This window comes from Ammodytes marinus, assembly GCF_949987685.1.
Source record: "Ammodytes marinus genome assembly, chromosome: 1".
In the NCBI taxonomy this organism is placed as follows: Eukaryota; Metazoa; Chordata; class Actinopteri; order Uranoscopiformes; family Ammodytidae; genus Ammodytes; species Ammodytes marinus.
In genome coordinates, this window is record NC_137230.1 from 29,073,661 (window position 1) to 29,094,985 (window position 21,325).

At 43.4% G+C, this 21,325-nt stretch overlaps 1 protein-coding gene across 1 annotated transcript in view; it reads left to right on the top strand.

The window, feature by feature from the left end:
• The window catches only part of mpped2a (metallophosphoesterase domain containing 2a), a 50,921-nt gene extending 29,834 nt beyond the window's left edge, over positions 1-21,087 (top strand). Inside the window, exons 5-7 of the mRNA XM_080027997.1 lie at positions 19,376-19,491; positions 20,351-20,464; positions 20,948-21,087. Of these exons, the coding sequence (XP_079884123.1) occupies positions 19,376-19,491; positions 20,351-20,464; positions 20,948-21,066 (349 nt within the window). The 3' untranslated portion in view covers positions 21,067-21,087. The remainder of the gene's footprint in view (positions 1-19,375; positions 19,492-20,350; positions 20,465-20,947) is intronic.
• Positions 21,088-21,325: the final 238 nt, after the last annotated feature.

Here is a 21,325-nt window from a genome sequence, read left to right on the forward strand (position 1 = left end):
AGGTCCCTGTTTGGTAGAGAGCCCTGACCTTAACTGCGTCCAACACCTTTGGGACGCAGTGCAACAAGCCAACATCTGGTGGAAAGCCTAAGCTGTTATAGCAACGGATTAATGCCCATGGCTTTCAAGTGACATGCTCCACATTCTCATATGGATGTAATGTTGGGGGGTAACCACATACCTTTGTGACGTGCCATGAAGTGTATGATAGTAAAAAAAAATGTGCCACTCTAATTTTCTCTCCCTCTCACTCTCACTCTCTTTTGTACTTTCTCTCAGGAAGTGGCCTTTTGTTGAACAGTCATCCTGGTGCTGTTGAATACAGGCCACCCCTGACACTTAACACTACACAAACACACACAAATGCATGCACAGACACACACACATGCAGGTTTGCCCTCCTTCTGAGGAATATAGAGTAAAAGTGAATGGAAGCATTTTCAGGTTTAAGTTTTCATTTGTCTGTGTGGCTGAGATTGGACATCTGGGTCAGCTGCTCTTAGCTTAATCACCCCTAACTCACCTCTTTGCCGGCGCCAGTCTCTTGTCAGTTTGTCTTGGCTGTCTGCCCACCACACACACTGACACACGGTCACACAATGCACACAAACGGTGAAACACACTATTTTCTCTATCGGAGTGTGAGCACATGGCAGAGGTACCTCTGATGAGGTAATGGCCCCTGACAAATGTCCGTCACCAAAAAGTCAAGGGCTTCATAATCGCTCTGCCCTCATTTTTTTTCACTTGGTAGAAAGTTTGTTTGGTGAAAGTTTCTGAGCCTTTAAAATGTCACACATTTTCTGTGAATGGAAGGGAGCATTGCCACCCAATTTCACAATGAAATTGTGACTAGAAAATTGCATTTTTGGTAAATGCATGGAGACTTGTTTAATTCAACAAATTCAAGTTTTGGATGAACCATGTAATATGACTATCGTCTGACTTTTATACTCCTTTTCTGTCAGTGTAAACAGTTATTTGACTGTCACTTTTAAATATAATTTTTTTATAAAAAATTTACTGAAACAATTAGTAGTAAGATCAATAAAAAATTAATCAGCATCATTTTGATACCCAATTATTCATATTTTTTAAAGCCAAGATGCCAAACATTACCTTGTTCCAATTTCTGAAATATGTGAAATTCTTTCATAATGTGATCAGAAAAACAAAATGATTTTCCAGCTACGAACAAATCAGTTTTTTTGTCTCCCTGTAAGACGAATGTTTTTCCAGTTGTTGGCAGTGTGACATTAATTACGGTAATAATTCAGAATAAATGAGGTAATGATTTATTAATGTTACAAATGTGACACCTTTACCTAATGGAGCATAAAATAGAAGTCGTCAAGCATCAGTTAACCGGGGCTGGGATTGTGGTTGAAGCTCCGTGTGTGTGTGTGTGTGTGTGTTGCTGTTGTTGTTGGCTGGCCCTGGTCAGTGCTTGCTGCACCCGTGGGTGCTGGCGCAGCTGCAGGTGGTCGTCAGATAACACATGCGGGAAGGTGCAGACCTCGTGGAGCCTCCTGCAGCTGGCGATGAAGACTGGGGGGGGGGGGGGCAAAGGAGACGTGTGTTTGCCGTTTGCTCTGGCACCATGTGTGTTTTAAGTTTCCCTGGTGTGTGTCAGGCCAGTGAATGAGAGGGTTAAGTGATGGATTTGTCAACGCGCCCACGCTCTCTGCAGTATGACGGCTCGCAGCATTCCATTCTTAACGACTCACCCTGCCCTGCACACACACACAAACACAGACAGAGAGAGGCACATATGCACCAATGCGGGCATGTTTCTCAAATGACCGGGCGTTATGCAGAAAAAATATAAAAGGCAATCAAAATGTACTGGATCCAAGAAACTCTTTCATCAGAGAGGTGGGGTAAAACCGACAGACTAAATATTTCATTTCATCCCCCCCACCCCAAGGTGAGCCCCCAATATGTCAGAAGGAGAGTGATTGGTCCTCGCCATCGTTTAATAAAGCTCTCCTCTGTGGCCTCCTGTACATCAGTCACCGGCCAGGCAGCAAGAGGTCTGCCACGCGACGGCCTGCAGCTCCATCAAACACTGGAAAAAGGGCTGACACTGCCAAAATCCTGCTCTGGCTCCAGGCCACACTACCAGATTCACTGCAACAAAAAGGAAAATGTTACAGTTTAATAACTCTTACTCTTTGACAAGTTATATTTTCTTTACCTTTTTTAGTTGTTGTGTTTCAGCACAAACATAGTTTTTGATTTGAATGCAGTCCAGATCAAGTTTTTATGCAGTCATGGTGTTCTCATGATGCAGGGTTCTCTCTCTCTAAAATGTGGATTCATGTCACCCGGTTGGTAGATTAAGTACTGTATTTGCAAATTTGCCTAAAGAAAGAAAAAACACTCCTTTATTCGTATATATCATGATTCATGACATAAGTATTTATTTTCTAACCGAGAAAAAATCTTCTAGTTTTTTTCCCCTTTTGCTTTGTTTCAGCAAAATTCCAATAATATTGCAATTCAAGACCTTTTGAGAATTGTGTTGAAAATCTCTTGATACTTAGTTGATCCAATAAAAGACATGAGAAATGTAGTTTGGTATTGATTCAGAAACATATCTAGATGTCAGGATTTGGGACAATATTGATTGACATTTTGGATTGGAAGAGTGCAGTATATTATGTTGAATTTAATATTATTTTATACTTTAAATAAATAAAACCTCAAGGTGTCTACTATGCTTATCTGTATTTGATTATAAAAGTTGAAGAAACATATTTAGTCTTTGATCGTGTCAGCAGCACATTAATGTAAGGTTTCCTATCTTTAGTGTGATATAAGCTAAAGTTGAGTGTGCTGTGAATAAAAGTAATAGTGTGAGCTAATAGAGAGCGACAGCTGTGTTTGAGCCGGCGGTGTGTTTCTGCTCTCTAGTCGTGTAGCAGACTGTTGGTGCTGCTCTGGGGTCAGATTGGCGTTTGTCCCTGACGGTGTGGACACACTGTGGTTACAGCACACTCAAAGCCTCCGGGCTGGAAGGTAATTGTTCCTGTTGGTTTGCATGTCTGTGCCTGTGTGTGTGTGCTTTAGCGAGAGTTTGAGAGCTCGTCTGATATGGCGATGGCCTGGTGTTTTCAATGGGGACACTGAAAGACAGATAGGGTGCAAAGTCGTCTTTCTTCTGCTTCTTTATGAGATCAGACTAATGGATATAAAATGTACATAGAAAAGATCTCTCATGACATCTTAAGAGACGAGGATGTTCTTGGCTCTAAAATGTCTGCAGGTTGTGACAGAAATGTGCAGAACTGACGGCTACATGAGTGGCCTGGCTCTTGTCACCTAATATGGTTTCCATCTTTTATCTGGAAGCCTGTGAATTTATCCACTAGTGTGAAGAACTCACATCCATCTGCAATGAGACACTTAACGCCAGGCTAAAAGCTTATTTTGGTTCCAGTGAGAACACAGTTGTTGAGGTGTTTCTTGCCATGAATATTGATGTTGGCAGCTTCAAAGTGTTGGTGTTGGTTAAGCCTGGTCGAGCTGTTGTCTTTTCCTGGCCTTTAATAGAAACAACAAGGTATTGTGCAAAATTCTGACAATAACACAAATAGGGCTGGATGCTTTACCTCCATACTTTTCTGTTTGTACCAAGGTTCCCGTGGATCCTCGCATCCACGCACTCATCTTAAAATAAATCTTTAATTGGTATCAAATGTTGTTTCAAAAATGCTAAACAATTGAATTCAATTGTAGGATTTTATAAATTGTCTTTTTATTGTATTTCTTTAAATTGTATTGCGTCTGTATTTGTGCTGATACAATACATATTCATTTTGTGTCCAATAAACCACAAGAAGGAGAGCTAAAGGCCATTTTCTTCAGGGTGAGCAATGCGAACCCAATTGTATGAAGGGTTTACATGCAGGTGGAGGAGGGTGGATGTTGACATCTCACATTCAGCTGTTCCTCATATTCTAAAAAACCAATCGGCACAAACTAATGCCTGGAAACACTGTAGAGGAAGTCACAGAGTATACGCTGTCAACTCACCTCCTCTGCAGCCTGCAGTGTCTGACTTCTGGGGTCGACGTGTTTGCTACAACACTGACCTGTAAACAAGAGACATCTGAGTCCATGTGACATCTGTCTACAAGCTCTAGTTCACTTGCACTTTACCAAATACACCAAGCCTGATAAATGGCTTCCTTCTACCTCAACACCCCTGTCCTTCAAGACCTTAAAGATGTTTTCTTTTCCGCACTGTATCCCCATGAAAACACGCTAAGGTTCCCGTTCCACTTCACTCTGTAAGAACGGACATGCAAAGGTCAATAGCATAGCTTTTGATCAGGTCAACAGAAAGGATAATTTATATGAAAGCTACATACACAGAGAAGTTCATTCCTCCATCTTTTTCTAGTTACATGTTTTTAACCTACGCCCATGGCCTTGCGCCTCCCCAGCAGCGTCCTTGCTCTTTCATTACACTGAAAGCGCTCTGAAGTGCGAGTTTCCTATAGACGTGCTGCTGCTGCCTCTGTTTGAAAGCCTTGCCTCTTCCCCTCCCTCCTTCCTCCTTTTCTCTTCTGTCTCTATTCTTTCGCTCCCATGTCATTGAGTGGATAAATGTGTCGAGGCGGGTGTTTTTTTTCTCTTGAGAAGACAAAACTTGGAGAGAATGGAGGGAGGGTATGGAGAAGCAAGGCTCAGTGGGGGAGGGGCTGGTGGCGGTTGCTGCGGCTTACCTTTCAGCCCGTTTCACAGTGGCTGACTACCTGCTTGTGTCAGTGGTGGCCTTTGACCCGGGGGGCTGGCGGGCTTCAGTGGCAGCGTCAGCTTTAATTAAAGGGCCACACGACTCAACGCACTGCAGAGCCTCCTATCCTCCAATGGGGGGGAAAAAAATCAGATTCAGACCAGACTGGGAAGAAGGGACGACAGATGCATGTAATGACTTGCACACGGACACACACACACACACACACACACACACACACACACACACACAGGGAAAGATCATCGACAGGACCCCAATGAAGGATTGGATATGATTTCAATTGTATCAGTACTTGTTTGAATCCTGGTCCTTGTCATTGTTGTTAGAGACACCAAAAGTATTCTCTGTCTCCTTTTTCTAGCAGTTTCTTTATAAACAGCTAATGGGAGACACACAGGAAAAATTCGACAGAAAGGGAATTACTTCAGTAAATACATGGCACGGTATGCAACCAGGAACCATGTGGTGCAAAGTGGTATCAAGACATTTTAGATGACTGTTACATGATACCCAGCAGGATATGCCTTGATACGTGTAGGTAAAGTGGTTAGTTGCTTGCTAGTTTGTCATTGGAATTGGTATATTTTGTCAGCAGGGCTGATGATTGAGGGTTTGTGTCTGTGCTTATCAGTTAGGCCGATGGTCAGTTAGTTGCCATCGCTATCTTCAGATTTTCAGATGCATCATTTTTTACACGATCCTTATGAATGGGACAATTCCTGGGGCAATAGAGTAGACCATCTTTATTGCAGCATTTCACTGATTTCACTGCATGTAGTCAAACTCTGCCGATTGGAGCTTCAGCTTTTTGTATCTAGTTTGATTTATTGTCAACTTATGCAGGCTTCTTGTACCATTGTAGTAAAGGCACATATGATTAATAGACGTCACTGGCTTGACTAACATTACCTGGCAATACAATACATAGCAAATAGTTGTTGCGCTTAAAACGGGAGCGGATGTGCTAATATTTATCCTTGGATTCTTGGTCAAAGATAGAAGTTATTTTATTGTCATATGCACAACAATGACAGAAGCAGCCATTGGCAATACATTGAATGCTCTAGAATAGGTGGAAATACTGAGGTAGACAAATGTATGTAGATGTGCTGGTATGAATAGGTATATAAATATATGTTGGGGTGTAAAATATGAAGTCTATATGTTTAAGCAGTTGAGACGGCCGCATGGCATGAACCAGAGTGTCTGACCCACAAAATGTCTTTATATATTTTTTCATCTGCAGTGGTACATTAAACCAAGTGTTTGCTCTCTCCTTAATGTGTTTGTGTTTTCTCCTGGAGGAGTGTGTGTGGCAGTGTCTCTTTTTTTCTTTTCTTTTTTCTTAAGTGAATAATCAGTTCATTAAGGAATATAACGAAGGGATTGGTGGGCGGTTGGAGCCTGTGGGACCAAGCTGCTGTTTGCGGCTTCAACCTGAATCTGCGTAGTGTTGATTTACAGTGTGTTTGCATGTTAAACGTGCCCCCCACCTAGTTAGTGCTTTAACTCTGCCCCTGTCTGTACTGCTGGGTTTTGCTGCATTTGGCCCTATGACTGTGTGTTTACAATTTTAAGGTGGGTTATGATTTGGATTGATGTCTGTCTGCTGAAACCCCAAATGAGAGGCAAATAATAGGTGCCCAAATGGGAGAGCTGAGGAGAAGGTCAATGATTTGCTGTTTTCTGGTCTCTTCATTTCTATAAAATCCTTGTAAGAAAAAAATCCCTTAATGAGTTTTCACATTGTCTATCATTTTGACCCCCAGCCTCTGTTAGCTTGCAGCACGGTGACTTTGGTTTGTTCACAGTGGAAGTGGAATTAGCAGCCGTTAAGCCTGAGCAAGGATCAGCTTCCTCTCGCCGGCATCGCCTACCAAGGTGAAAATGGTTCAACTGGCCTCACAGCAGCTATGGCTTCGACGAATGACACCAATGGGTGCAGTTTTGCTAAAAGAAGGAACATGTCTTCCTCAAGTATTTGTCCAGGCATTTGTTTGAAATTGTGTTTTTTGCCTGTGAGAGGTGGTTGAAAATATGGTCAGAATAAGGGGAGAGAAAAAAAAACCTGAAAACACTGGCGAAATCTTTTTAATTAAGCCAGGGAAAAGGTTGTTGTCAAGCAAATGGACCGAGATGTGAGAAAGAGAGAAGGTGAATGAGCAAGGGATGAAAAGGAAGCCGTTGTTAGGAATACAGCGGGGGACTAAAGACAGCGAGCGAGCTTTACAGACCCCTGGCCAGTTTGCTGCTGTAATGAACATTAGGGCTGCGGCATAAATTTAATGACCTGTGAAACAAACAGTGTGGCTGAGACCGGTGCCTCTGAATGCTAAGTGGCTCTATTATTAATACTAGCTCAGAGATGCCCCTGTGTAAACACACTGTAAGTCTCTCTCTCCTACGAGGCCCGTTAAACACGCGGCAGACGTGTGTTGGAAGTGCACCAGCTCACCGCAGCTCTCTGAAACGGGGTCATGTCTTCCTTTTGTACCTGCAGAATTAATGGCACGTCGAGCGTTAACAGCATACCTGCACTAACCAACAGAATATGAATAGCGTCGCAGCTAATGGCTGTACAGGTTAGTCACCTTGATAATGAATAGCTTAATGATGGGGCAGGTGAGCAAGTGCTAATAAATAGGCTCCATGCTGCTGACAATTTAACAGGCAAGCGAGGGAGAATGAATAGCAGAATTCACCCTATGCTGTTTTGGTGACAGGTCATCAATTTGTGCATGATTTGTTAAAAATAAGTGATTTAAGTTTTCCTTTTTCCATCGAAAGTGCATTTGCAAGTTAAAATCAAACAAAGGACCTAAACATGTATAAATAATGTTAATTGTAACTGGTGAATATAAAAAACAAATTTGAAAGCATGACAAATTGTCTTCACCCCTGAAAATCTTCTTTCCATATCCGAACACACCATAATTGTTTCTTGTGTGTGGCTGTTCTCAGTTACCTCACGTCTCACCCAGCCTTCCCGTTTCACCCAAAAATGTGTCAAATTAGGGAAGCAAGACTGAAATCAGAGTTGTCATGTGACTTTGAGGCTGTTGAGGAAGCAGGTCTGCAGGTGTATGGGGGGATGGTAATGTATAGGAGCTCAGAGTCTGATTATGGGGCTTAATCAAACGATCCAGCACAGCAGGGAGCACAGGGGAGACCAGAAGAGCCCAGAGCTAACCAGATGTCTGCAAACATGAGGAGGGATACATGACATGAGGAGGCTGCTCCAGGCTATAGAATGCAATCACAATCCCCTGGAAGGGAGCCCGAGATGGCTCAGCAACCAGCCTGGTGGTAAAGGCGATCTGTCAGCAGACAATCCCCTCCTCCCGACCTCAGGCTACCTGCTCACCCAACAGAGAAGATGCCTAAAACTCCAGCAGGCAGGCAGCAGTGGGTTTCTGTCATTATCCACACTGCGGTCTTGGTTCCAAAGGTGGGGCATGTACTCTGTCTGTCTGTGACATCTGAATCTGCCCATCTGTTTGTTTTTTTCCTTGCTCTGTTTGCCCTGGTGTGTATATGTGTACACTGGCAGGTCCCTGGGCCCAGTAGGTCTCCATCTTGTTTTCCATGCCATGCTGTGTCTCACTCTATGAGGAGATAAATATTTGAAAAGCAGAGGAAGCCCTGTGTCCCCAGCTGCTGTGGCCTGAGGTTAGGCAGCCCTGCATTAGCTGCACCTTTTACCACAAGAAGTGAAGTATTTTTTTTCTTTCTAAACATAGATTTCAGCTCTAAGCGTACCTTACCGTCCTGGCCATTATTCTCTGCAGGGTTCGACTTGAAAGGTCACCAACCTAAGTGCTGGCGCAGCTCAGTCCAAGATGAATAAGTAATACCATCAATGACAACAAGGCTGGATACCACAGTAGAAACGCTAAGTGCTGTAAGGTTTTTGATAGAGCGAAAAGAGGTGCAAGCTCCACTGAGTTTTTCTTGCAGGTTTTAATGATTTAAGATGAAGGAGTGAAATGGGGAAAAGATGAGCCATAGGCTCAATCAGTTCAGGGTGTTATATTTTGCAGTTGGCATCCTCTAAAAGCAGCAGTCCACTATTCTAGCTGGGTCCTCTCTGAAGTATATCACAGTGAGAATTGTATACTCAATGCATTTATAACTAAACAAGTTACTTGCTAAACAACACATTGTTTTATGATTTGGGCCCCTTTACTTAGGGGCTACAGCAAGCAATGATATTTAAGACAAATGTTCTTTCAATGTTGTGGCAACAGTTTGGGGGAGGCCCTTTCCTGTTTCAATATGACTCAATTTGCTCATGTTTAAATGGTTTGGTGTTGGAAAACTGGCCTGCACTTTTGGGATGAACTGGAATGACCAGACCTCATCAGCCGAAATCAGTGTTGTACAGTGGACCTAACTATTACTGTTGTGGCTGACATCCTGCAGGTAGGATCCTAAGTATTTGGGAGAGCCCTTTCAGAAGAGTGGGGGTTTTAAAAGAAGCAAAAGAATGCCCATGGTTTTGGAATGTTCAAGATCACACATGGCTGTAATGTTTTGCCTTCAATATACTTTTGGCCATTTAATGTATGGTGTGCCCTTGCTGTGTGCTGAATTGACTTAATTTAGTAGTTTATAAAATAAGTTGAATAGGTGAACGTGTGCGCTGAAAAGGCTGTAAATGTGGTATGTCAAAAAAAAGCTATTGATACAGGCTAAGATTTATCACTATGAAAATATAGGTGGCACTTGTTTTTAGTTGTAATGTAGCAAGTTTGACAATAAGCCAGTCAATATTTAAATAGGTGTTGAAGCCGAATACTTATCAAAGCCAAAGTATAAGCCGGTCAGTAGCTTAGCCTATGAGGATAGTATTGTTGGTAGCAACGGTATTATTCACACATTTTCTTTCAGTGCACACACACAGTACGGACAGCTAGCGGATCGTGAGGAGATATTAACTGATTTTGACAACAAGCGTTCTCCAGAATCACTCGCGCCACCTTTTTAATTATTCTGAAATGTGATAATTAGACAATTAAAGTAGACATGACTTGGAAATGAAAAACTTGCGTTACATTAATGAATGATACAAGATGAGTTGATTTAATCATCCAAAATACTATAGCTTTCGCCTCAGCTATAGTTTTCCCAGTTGTTTTGCCAGTGCTTTCCACACACAAACACACTTTTCTCCTTCTTCCACTTCTTCTCCCACTATGTCATGAGGCTTGCGAGGGAGGCGTGGGTTTGTCTGTATTGAGACATCAGTCACGGCGGTAACGACAGCTCCATAAACAGAAGGGCAGCCTACCAGCTCCTTTCTGCTGGGCGGTGATAGCATTCACATGGTCCTGCAGCACTTTGCTTCCTTCCTGCTGACCTCTGCACAGCTTCAGTGGCAAGGACAGCGATTCTGCTTATCTCCACTCGCTGCATTTAGACACCCTACAGTATGTGGGTGGTAGGAACACCCAGGTGTCAGCAGGGATGTAGTGTCGTAAATCAAAAGGTGGACAGACTCTGACCTCCAGTCAGTTTGAAAAGCTGTTGGGCTGCATCTAACACATCTTATTTACGTCATTAATCCTGTAGTCTGTAAAAATGTCTGAAAATTGTGAAAATGCTCGTCAACAAAATGTTCCAGTTCTTCAGATTTTGATGTCCAAAATCCAACAGTATTCAATGATAAGTTATATGTAACAGATGAAGCATATAGCAACTCCTCACAATACATGCTTAACGTACATGTAAAGTTGATACATTTCATTTTTTAACAGATCGAAAATCAAAATTATTGTAGATTAATTTTTATGTTGATTGTCTGACATATTAATCAATAGCACTCGGTAGCTTCCAGGCTTACTCTGCTGCTGGATATTTCATAAGCATATATTGTCCCCCTAAAAGAAATGAATTTCTAATTCACTTTGTTATTTCTCCATTAATATCTTATGGATATCCTTCAGTACAGCTCCACAGCTCCTTGGTACACGCTGCTCTGTTCAGTGTGTGTGTGTGTGTGTGTGAGCTTTGTTTGTGTGCGTGTTCCGGCTCTTTGTATACAAACCCATGAGAACTAACAATGCTGGTTGTGTGCTTTCCTGTGGCCTATTGTTGCCTGTTGGGTCTCCGTGCCCCCTCTAGCATCCACTGGTTGCACGATGGAGACAATGACCGTGAACAGAGTGCCGCCATGTATATCAGCTCTGGTCCGACCCACACGGTTGGCCCTTCCTGTTGCCTTTAACACCCCCCCCCACCCTTCACCTCTGACCTCTCCATCAAAGACCTGGTTGCCCTGTCATGTCGGGACAAGGCATGGTGTGCTGTGAAAGCCTGCTGCGTTCTGTCTTTTCATCTTAGGGAAGAGAATAATTACATGGCAGAACAGACAGAATGTCTTGTATGTCATGTCAAATGAATTCTTTTTATGGATGCTGAAATCTTTTTATTCTTTAAAAAATGGCTAGAAATACAATAGAATAAATGTTCCTCCTCAGCTATACATGAGGGGAGAGTTAAAGGTTAGGGGAGCAACAACCTGTTCTGCGCTGCGCTTTCAGGTTTTGAGTTTATTAAAGCATATGTTATTGTTATTATAAAATGCTGGGAATTAGGGTTAATATTACGAAGCATTTCCTGCGCTCTGGTTCATGAATAAAGATTATGAGAAATACTGGACCATGTATTGAATAATGAATGATTTCGGACCCGGTCTGGCTTTCTTATTAAAGTGACAAAGATTTGAAGTCTGAATACCCCGACTTTTAATGTTACCACTCTGGACTAATGTGTTTTTACATCTGAATTTGTTTTGTTGTTTTTCTTTCTATTACAATTTGTGTCTGAAGTAGCAGCAGACCTTCAGCAGTGTTGGGCCTGAACTGGCACAATAACAAGCAAGAGGGCAAAAAAACACACAATGGTCCTTTTTTAAATAATTTCCTTTCAGACCTTTTTCCTGCTCTCTGTATTGTGCGTCATCAATGAAAGTTTCAGACAGTCAAACATCTTTTTCAAAAAGAGAAAAAAAAAATTCAATTAACTTGCAGACCTGGAGCTGTAGTCTTTGTGCTGAGGAAAAAAAGCAGTAAAGGTTCAGCTTTGAAACGGCCTGAAAGACACACACACACCTGTGTAACGACGCACGTTCATTCGATTTTCATATCACCTTGTCCTGTTTGAAATCCATAGAGGAAAAAAAGGGTTGCAGCCTTGGAGCGGAGCTGGGAAATGCAAACCTTGTCTTTTCAGTTATTGTCATTGAAGGGAAGCTCACTTATTTCCCAGAGATATTATCCTCCCTGCTGCCTGGGTTCACTCCTCTCTCCTCCCCTCCCCCCCTTGCACATTGTTCTCCAGGATCAAGTTCACGGAGGTCGGGCTGGATGAGGGTAATGGGACTCTTGTCCTTGTGTGTCTCAGGGCAGGTTGAATGGCCCCTAGCCCCCATACAGGCTCTTTGAATGGGAACCCTGATTCCCCCTCTCTTTATATTAGTCTGCTCTCCTGTTTCACCCCAGCTTCCTGACAGTCCATATCCATATTTCAAAGTGTTAAAGATTCCATGTGCTCAAGTAGACACATCCGAGTTCCCATAGCACTTCACTTCTCCTCCCCAAAGCCCACCTGCCACATCCACTGCCAAATTTTTTTTGTGTACTTGAAAACACAAAAAACAAACTGCCTTTTCTCCAGAGCCGTATTGACATAAAAGTTTGATCTCTGCATCAACTTGAATGTATTATTTGTATCTTTCAGGCTTCTATATGTGAAAGACTTTAATGAGATTGTAGCAACTTTTAAAGTCTTCTAATGGCATAGTTTGCCAGATCGCAAATAGTGAGATAGTAGGGATATTTATTTTGGTTACACTGTGTCTAAAAGTGTTCACAAAGTGTGACAAGTAGCATGTACTGTGGTTATGAGGGCTAAATGTGCAATTATACAGTGCAATTATTATTATTTAGCTATTTGCTGTGGTTACATGTAGATTGTTTTCTTCACTCAGTGCCCCAGTGTGTTAACAGTCCTCTCCTCACTCACACAGATACTTTATTCTATTTTTTTAAGTTTTCACATTACAGTTTCAGTAACTGTAGTCTTTGTTGACTTTGATGTCTGTGCTAATCCAGTGTATCTCCGGCTCTTGTGCGTGTGTGCGTGCGTGTATTAAAGGGAGTGGGGGTTAAGGAGTTAGTCTCTTAGATGTAATGATGCCAGGGCATACATTCTGAACATGCTCTCATTTGATTTCCTGCTACAATGTTGAGCCTTTGCCCTTTCTCATCTTTTTTTCCTTCTTTTTTTCTTTCTTCCACTCAGCGTCTCCCTGCCTTCACATGCACTCAGACCTGTATGTAGTGAATTGCTGGAAGCTGCCGGGTCGTTGAGAGCAGCTGTGTTTGCTGCAAAGTGTCTGCTGGCTGATGCAGCGATTGTTTTACATTAGCGGCCTGCAGGTCAAACTGCAGCTGGCTACATCTCAGCATTGATACAAACCCTGGGGAGAGACAGAGATAGAGAGTATGTGTTTGTGTGTATATGCGTGTATGTGAACCCAATCGTCCCTATGGTTGTAGCCTTTCCTAAGCAGGCTAAGTCTGTTGGCTAACCCTTAGCGCCTCTGTGTTTGGCAGCATGACTGCAGCAAGATTAATCCATTCCACACTCCATCAGTCACTAGGCACAGGTTATTAGTGCTGGGGCAGAGCACACACACACACACACACACACACACACACACACACACACACAAACGCACGTACACGGCCCCCCTCACCCTTGTGACTTCGCCTTCTACCTTGTCCCCAAAGTTTGCAAAGGTGGCCTTGGTGTTGAGAGGCCATTTGTCAAAACCCAGCCAGAGCCTCCACTTGGCTCCTTTTAATAAGGCTACCTGGGCTCTGGGATTAAACATGAACACTCACACACACACACACACACACACGTACTCACAGAGGGCTTGCACTCCGCTTTGCACATACTCATACAGCTCTGAGTGTCAGGTGGTGCATCCCACGGGGCTTATAAAAGTCCCATTAACATGGCCCTCCTCATTGGTTCTGACAGGTTGATCAATTAGACCCCTCCCCCGGCTGACCCTGGGGCCACTCTGACTCAGAGGTCAGACACGATGGATCGCTGGACCTGCACACACTGACTCTCCCATTCTCCTTCTCTCTCACACTCTCTCCTCTCTCTCTCTCTTTATCTCACATTCTACCTCTCTCACTCTCTCTCTCTCTCTCTTTATCTCACACTCTCTCCCTCCTGTTATCTCTGCTCTGGTCACGGTGCAGCTTGTTGGTCCCGTCATGTGTTCAGCGCCGGGGCTGATATCCCAGGGTGCAGTTGTTCTCGGGGCTTTTAGGCGGAGGATCATACTTTACCTGAGACATGTTTCGATCTTATCTCTGCTCTCAACACGATCGAAACAAACAAACACACACACACACATACATACACAGGGGTCTGTCTCACCCTGCAGGGACGTGTGTGTGTGTGTGTGTGTGTGTGTGTGTGTGTGTGTGTGTGTGTGTGTGTGTGTGTGTGTGTGTGTGTGTGTGTGTGTGTGTCCTTGTACAATTCTTCTGCAGACTAAATGTGCTCATTAGACAAGGTAATTCCTCTAATGTGAAAGGTTGTCAGCAATGTTTTATCTTAATTTAACACTGATTTTCATAGATTTGATGTCATTGCACGGATTCGGTCACACTTTGAAGTTTTGAAGTTGCTGGGTGGAGTCTGGCTTGTAGGTAATTCTAGGACTTGTCCAGCTTGTTACGGTGTTTTAGGGGTCAATCCAGAAAAGAGTGCAGTCAGGTCTTTAGAGGTGTAGTGATACGTGCAGCTTTCCAGCTTCACAGTTTGTTGTGAGGCCTCTACGCCTGTGTCTCAGTTGTGTGTTGAGACACAACCAGAGGTGGCTGAGAGTTTGCACTGTTTGGTAAACAGTCTGCTCTGGACAGGGTAAATGAAGGTGTGTGTGTGTGTGTGTGTGTGTGTGTGTGTGTGTGTGTGTGTGTGTGTGTGTGTGTGTGTGTGTGTGTGTGTGTGTGTGTGTGTGTGTGTGTGTGTGTGTGTGTGTGTGTGTGTGTGTGTGTGTGTGTGTGTGTGTGTGTGTGTGTGTGTGTGTGTGTGTGTGTGTCTACTGTATCATTGTAGTGTTTGACCTTGTGAGGACATTTTTGGAAAGTGATATTTTGGCCAGTCCTCACTTTGGGATGGACCTTCATTCAAGCCACTGAATGAACAGCAGATTAGACGAGGAAAAAGAAAAGTGTCAATAATCTGTAACCCCAGAGGCTCCCTGTAAATGAATCCGTTGTTGGCCATCGTTACTGTATTATTTAAAATCTAAGAAAATGTCTGGACTAGAACATGTCAAGATTCAAGATGGCTTATTTGTAATTTGCGCAAACAATTACAGCAGCAGTCATTGTCCAAGAGCCGCTGAGCTGCGTCGAACTGGGCTGAGTATTCAGCTCATGAATACAAAAGAACACATATATGTACTTAACAAATAGAGGTTATGTAACTGCCAAGGTGCGAGACAAGATAAGACTGTTTTAAAAACTGCAGTATGGATCTGCCTCCATATTGCCTTTTCTTTTTAATAAAGAAAATGTTTCAGCTGTATTGTTACAATTTATATTGACAGCAGATTTTGGCAAAAGCGATAACAGGATATTATCACATCAGTACAATTCCAGTCATTAAATGATATTGAGTTATGGCCCAGTCCTTTGAGGCGAGTGTTGGTGACACAAAAACACCAAAGAACCTGATTTGGTGAGATGTAAATTAAATCGTTGTAAAATGATCCATTGAAAGAGGGGGTATGGTGAGATTAAAAGGCATAATGAGAGGAATGAAGCATTGAGTTTGTGTGTGTGTGTGAGTGTGTGGTGTATTTCATAGCCTGTCTAGAGACCCAGAAGGGATCAGTTGTGGGGAGCATAGGAGGTTAAGAGCGGTGTCACGCCCAGAGAGAGACTGCGCCGTCGTCCTAATGATGTCCACCGGCCTAATTGAATATTGACGTTCTGCACACGGGGGCTAAATGGCTTCTGTCTGCTTCACCTCCCCTGCCGGGCTGAGCTGCACATTTTTTGACCTGTTTCCATCATTTGGTTTTGTTGTTAAATGTCCCTGTTGCCATGGCTACCGGCTTTTCTGGCTCTTAGATGCAGCATTTCTTTCTTTTTCATTTGATGTGTTTATCGTTTGAGTTAAAAAAGGGATTTGCTTTATTTACAGTGCGAGTGTTTTTTGATGATGTTCGGCACACACTTGTACCACACACCCGAGTGAGTTCTCGGAGGCAGAAGTTTCTCCTCTTTCCAAGTCTTTCTTTGTAGTTTCCTGCTGAACTCCTCCTCTCCGTGAAGCTTTCTTTCTTCTCTGCGATCGTCACCTCCTTCCTCCTTTTCTTTTTGCTTCTATTTCTGTGATGGTGTTCTACTTCCCACTGTGCCTGCCACCAGACGCTTCTCCTTTGTTGCCACGGAGACGCTCTCCAGATGGCGAGTGTCAAGGCAAGACTGGGCTCCAAATGTAGTCTGATCACTACACACACACACACACACACACACACACACACACACACACACACACACACACACACACACACACACGAACACACACACATGTTGGTTTACATATATACACACCGAGAACAGACTGAGACACTGGCAGTGTAGGCCTACATTCTTTTCAACACACATCCTACTTGGATGCTGGTGGACGTGCACTCTGCCCACCATATACAGTACACACACGTATATACACACACACACGCACAGGCTCTCGGCAGTACAGTATAATAAAACCTGTGTCACAGCCACACATTCTCTCCTTTATGTGACCGGGATGTTATTAATCTTAGTGGAGGTTAACAAATGCACTTGCATGGAAGGTATATTTCATAGGCCGACAGCCGACAATGGGGCCATTGTGGCGTCGGGCTGCAGCGCCCGCGCTCTGCATTCAGTCAGGACCTTTTGGTTGGCTCTGGATCCGCGCCTCATGTCAGGGGTTATGTTTCATCTCCCAGACAAATGTGTTTGCGCCGGAGAAAACATGTGAAACACGGAGCAAAATCAACGTTTCGCCTGTTTATTTATTTCTGCTGCGAGAAGCCAAGATTTATTTTTGTGAATGGGTCGGAAAAATAAATGCGCTGGGCCATTTTTCAAAGTTTGGCCTTGTCGCTATTAGTCACAACTAGAGCCAGACAAATACCCTGCCAGTGTTTTTTCTGTGTGCATCTGTGTGCAGCCGGCCGGGCCGAGCGACCAGGCCAGCTCGGCTCTGATTCACTGCTTTCTAAGTTTCTCCACAGCAGCATCTGAGTAACAGCGCCGAGTCTTCCCCGCTAATCCATTAGACTTCCATTAGCTCCGATTTGTGTGATTAGTTCTAATTAATCAGTTCAGTCTGTGGCCTTCACTCTCCTGCACGCTCCTCACATTTCATTTTTAACCTCATTTCTCAGCTCTCCACCGAGCGAGAGAACCAGGCAACGACTGAGCGAGCAAATCAAAGAGCTGGCTCCAGGTCTGCCGACACCAACGCCTTCTTTCTCCCAGTGCACAAACACTCGATACTGCTCAATCCTCAGAGCCAAACGGGGCTTAGCTTGTGTTCAGACTGCATTACAATGCTCTTTTCTCTCACCGCGTTTAAATAATGGGCTTTGTTTGTGTCTAATTTTCAGCAGAGATTCATCAGGAGATTGGTTGTGTTTTAAAATGAACCAGGAGACATTGAGATCTCATGTTTCACACATCTGCAGTGTGCTGGGGCTTTGGATAGCCCCACTCGACCCTCCTGTCCAACACTGAGTATTGATTTGAGCCGAGGCGTCCATCCCTCACTGTAACAAAGCCTATTGATATTAGTGGAGCCCTGATTTCCCCCCGGTCGAAAAAACCATACGCAGCGCCATCGCATAGAGGCTGGACGCCGCTCCAGACTCTGCGGTACCTGTCCCAGAGTAACTAACGGAAATAAATAACCAAGCCAAAATCATCTTTCTTCAATGATTCTCTGCTGCAAAAAACTCTAATAAAAATTGAAAGATTTTTTTTTGTCTTTCTGGTCCTTGCAGTAGCAGCAGGTCAGCTCATATACTGAGGTATTATGTGCTGATAATCTATCTTCCTTTCCTCTGTTGTCAGCCTTCTTCTGCCATTACCACTATTGTGATAAATGAAGGCTCAATTCATCAACCAGACTCTACTCAATTTCTTTTTCTCTCCTTGGCTTCCCCGCCCCCCCAGCTCTCCCAGCTAACCTCCGAATGCGGCGCTTTATTTCTTCATCTGTTTTCACACCCCCTCCATCCATCCATCCATCAATCTATCCATCCATCCATCCATCCACCCCTCTTTCCCACTGAGCCAGACCCAGGCTTGCTTTGTGTCTGCTGGGTAAGGCTGAGCTGCCTGTCACCCCGGAGCTGCAGACTCCCATCCCGGCTGCCGGAGGTGGCCCGGCTGCTGTCAATCAATCTGTAGCCTGTGTGAGCAGAGGGGATGGGGCTTGACACATGATGTGGATCCCTACTGTTTAGATATTCTGGGTTTTTGTTTTTCTTGCTTTTTTTTTTTTTTTCGAGAAAGCCTGCAGTGCGCAGTCAGTCATAACGTTTTGGCTTCTCTAATTATTTCAACTTGATTGGAATTCTTTGGATTTAAAGCGCCTGCTCTGGGGCTCTCAAACCAAGCGGTTACTATAACAGTGAACACAATTAAAACCAGCTCAAGCATTTCCCCTATATACTGCAGGTGTACAGTAATGTTTTGCAATTGACAATTGCATGTCATCTCTCTGTTTTCTGCACAAGTAAATGGAGAAATTTCACTGCAATTTTGTTTGTTGAGCTAGATAATTGTCACACAATTCAGTGTTATACTGTTTGATTTCTTTCAAAATGATTTTAGTTCAGTCTCACGGCTCTTATCTTGATTGAGTTTATCTAACTTTAATCAGCGTTTATCTGAGTGTTTCTTTTATCAGTGCAAGGCAAGGCAAGGCAAGTTTATTTATATAGCACAATTCAGACACAAGGCCACTCAAAGACACTAGTTTAAACCTTCTTACTGCCGCTTCAAAATAAAAGCCCTAAACAGTTCCATTCATGTGAAGCCATGTACAGTGAAAGTGTTATATTTGAATCTTTCACATTACATGGGACCTCTTTGACAACTTGCAGCCTTTTTGTCTTGACGTGTGCACAGCCTTTATTTGACTATTTGACTGTTTTTTAGGATTTTTCCCCTTAAAAAGCCCTTCTTTATTCTTAACCATGCATCAACCTCCGCTATGTGAACATAATGTGGGAGAGTCTGGTTTGAAAAAAAGATTCTGGGTGAAGCTGTAAAAACTCTTTTATGAAGTGAACTTAGTAAATAATGACAAGATCCAGATAATAAACAGTAAAACTAGACTTTTATTACCGCTGCAGCAGCTTTTTAGAAATGGCATGATGCTGAAGCAAAAGTGGAATAAATTCCGTGATATATTTTTTGCTTTGTGGCATCATCAACTTCGCTTTATGCCATAATGGGAGAACTAATAACCTGAGCAATTTTTAATGTGATCTTTCCCACTCTGTCTCTGCAGGACTCCGTGGTTTAACGGCTGGGGGTTCAACCTGCCTCGGGGTCAGTCTCTGCTGGATAAATGGAACCTGGTCCCTGAAGGCATCGACATCCTCATGACCCACGGACCGCCGCTCGGTGAGTCCAATTAACCAATCACAGCGCCCGCATCACCATACCTAATGAGCTTTCTGCTCGTTATTCAAAATCTCTATGAAGTCACACTGGAGGCGTCACAGCAGGTGTGTGTGTGTGTGTGTGTGTGTGTGTGTGTGTGTGTGTGTGTGTGTGTGTGTGTGTGTGTGTGTGTGTGTGTGTGTGTGTGTGTGTGTGTGTGTGTGTGTGTGTGTGTGTGTGTGTGTGTGTGTGTGCTAAAGTCGACACTGTTTTCATTTCAATTCAAAAGTATCTGGAGTTCACATCCGAACACGCTCTGATTCAATATTTGTGTTTGACTTTATGAAAAAAGAAAATACATATTGTTTGGTTTTCCTTTTTTTCACTCCAGACTGATTCAGTGTTCCTTCTAGTTGTTTGCGCCCCAGTTGTGTATGTTATTTATTTTTTGCGTTCTCCATCTGGCTTTATTGAGTGATTTCCTTCCCTCTCGCCTACGGAGGGTTGCTGCCGCGGCAACCGCTGTAGCCGTTTGATTGCATGGAAACTGGATTTTGCACCAGTGTGACAGGCGCTGCAGACGATTGCAGAGAGACCAGGGGAGAGGACTGCAGGGCTGGGGAGGGGGAGGGGAAGATTTAGGGGAGGCTGTCCAAAACCAGAAGAGACAAAAAATGCAAAGAAATCAGGCTCCCAAGAATGTGGAATAAATATCAATAACATTATGTGTTTTCATCTGCCAGAATGTGTTTAGATAACTGTTGGACTCAGATGAGAAGGCAGTAGATGAACCATTGGATTGTTTTCACATTGATGAACCACACCAGAACAGTCTGGAGAAAATAAACCTTTAAAACAACTGTTGTGTCTGTTTGTTTAGGTTTCCGAGACTGGGTCCCTAAGGAGCTGCAGCGGGTTGGCTGTGTGGAGCTGCTCAACACGGTCCAGAAGAGGGTCCGACCCAAACTTCACGCCTTCGGAGGCATTCACGAAGGTACAGCAAAAAAAAATTAAAAATACTCATCAACATCCCAATTTTTCCAATCTATTACAAGTGTAGAATAATGAGTTTTGCAAAGTTACTCCAAGTTGCTACACTCAAATGACTTTGTTAAGCATCAAATGGTTAATTGTTTATTGAACCTGATGCTTCGGAACCTTTATGAACCGACTCTGCAATATCATTGAAGTCATTACATCGAAAAGCAATCTCTTATCCCATGACTAGTAAGGCATGTAACAGATAACTCAACACTTTGTTATAAGCCAAAAAAAACACAAATTATATGCACATACTTCGAGTCTAAAAAAAAAAAAAATGTAGTAAACTCAAATGGAAATTAAATCTGTATATTGAGCACACAAAGGAAGGGGGTGGGGGGGGGGGGATTTATAAAAAAAACAGACTGCATAGTTTGTGACACTGGTGGTCAGGTGATTGAATGTTTCCTGTTGCTGACGCCTGTTTCCTCCCCAGGCTACGGGCTGATGACAGACGGCTACACAACGTTCGTCAACGCGTCGACCTGCACCGTCAGCTTCCAGCCCACCAACCCCCCCATCGTGTTCGACTTGCCCAACCCCTCTAGCTCCTGAGACCAGAGGACAAAGGGGGGGGGGGGCTTTTAAAGGGGGGTTCAAGGGGCACGATAAACTACTTTTTTTTCTATAAATATGTCAAGTTTAAAATTTGGAGAAAAAAAAAATCTAAGTGTTTCTTTGCAAACTTTTGGTCTTCTCCAAGCTGTTGTTGAGATTGAGAAGATTTTGAGACGTAGGGGTCGGGGGTGGATGGGTTCGGGGAGGTTTTCTGGGAGGGTTAAAGGAGAATGCCGGTGTTACATTTTTTTGAGAA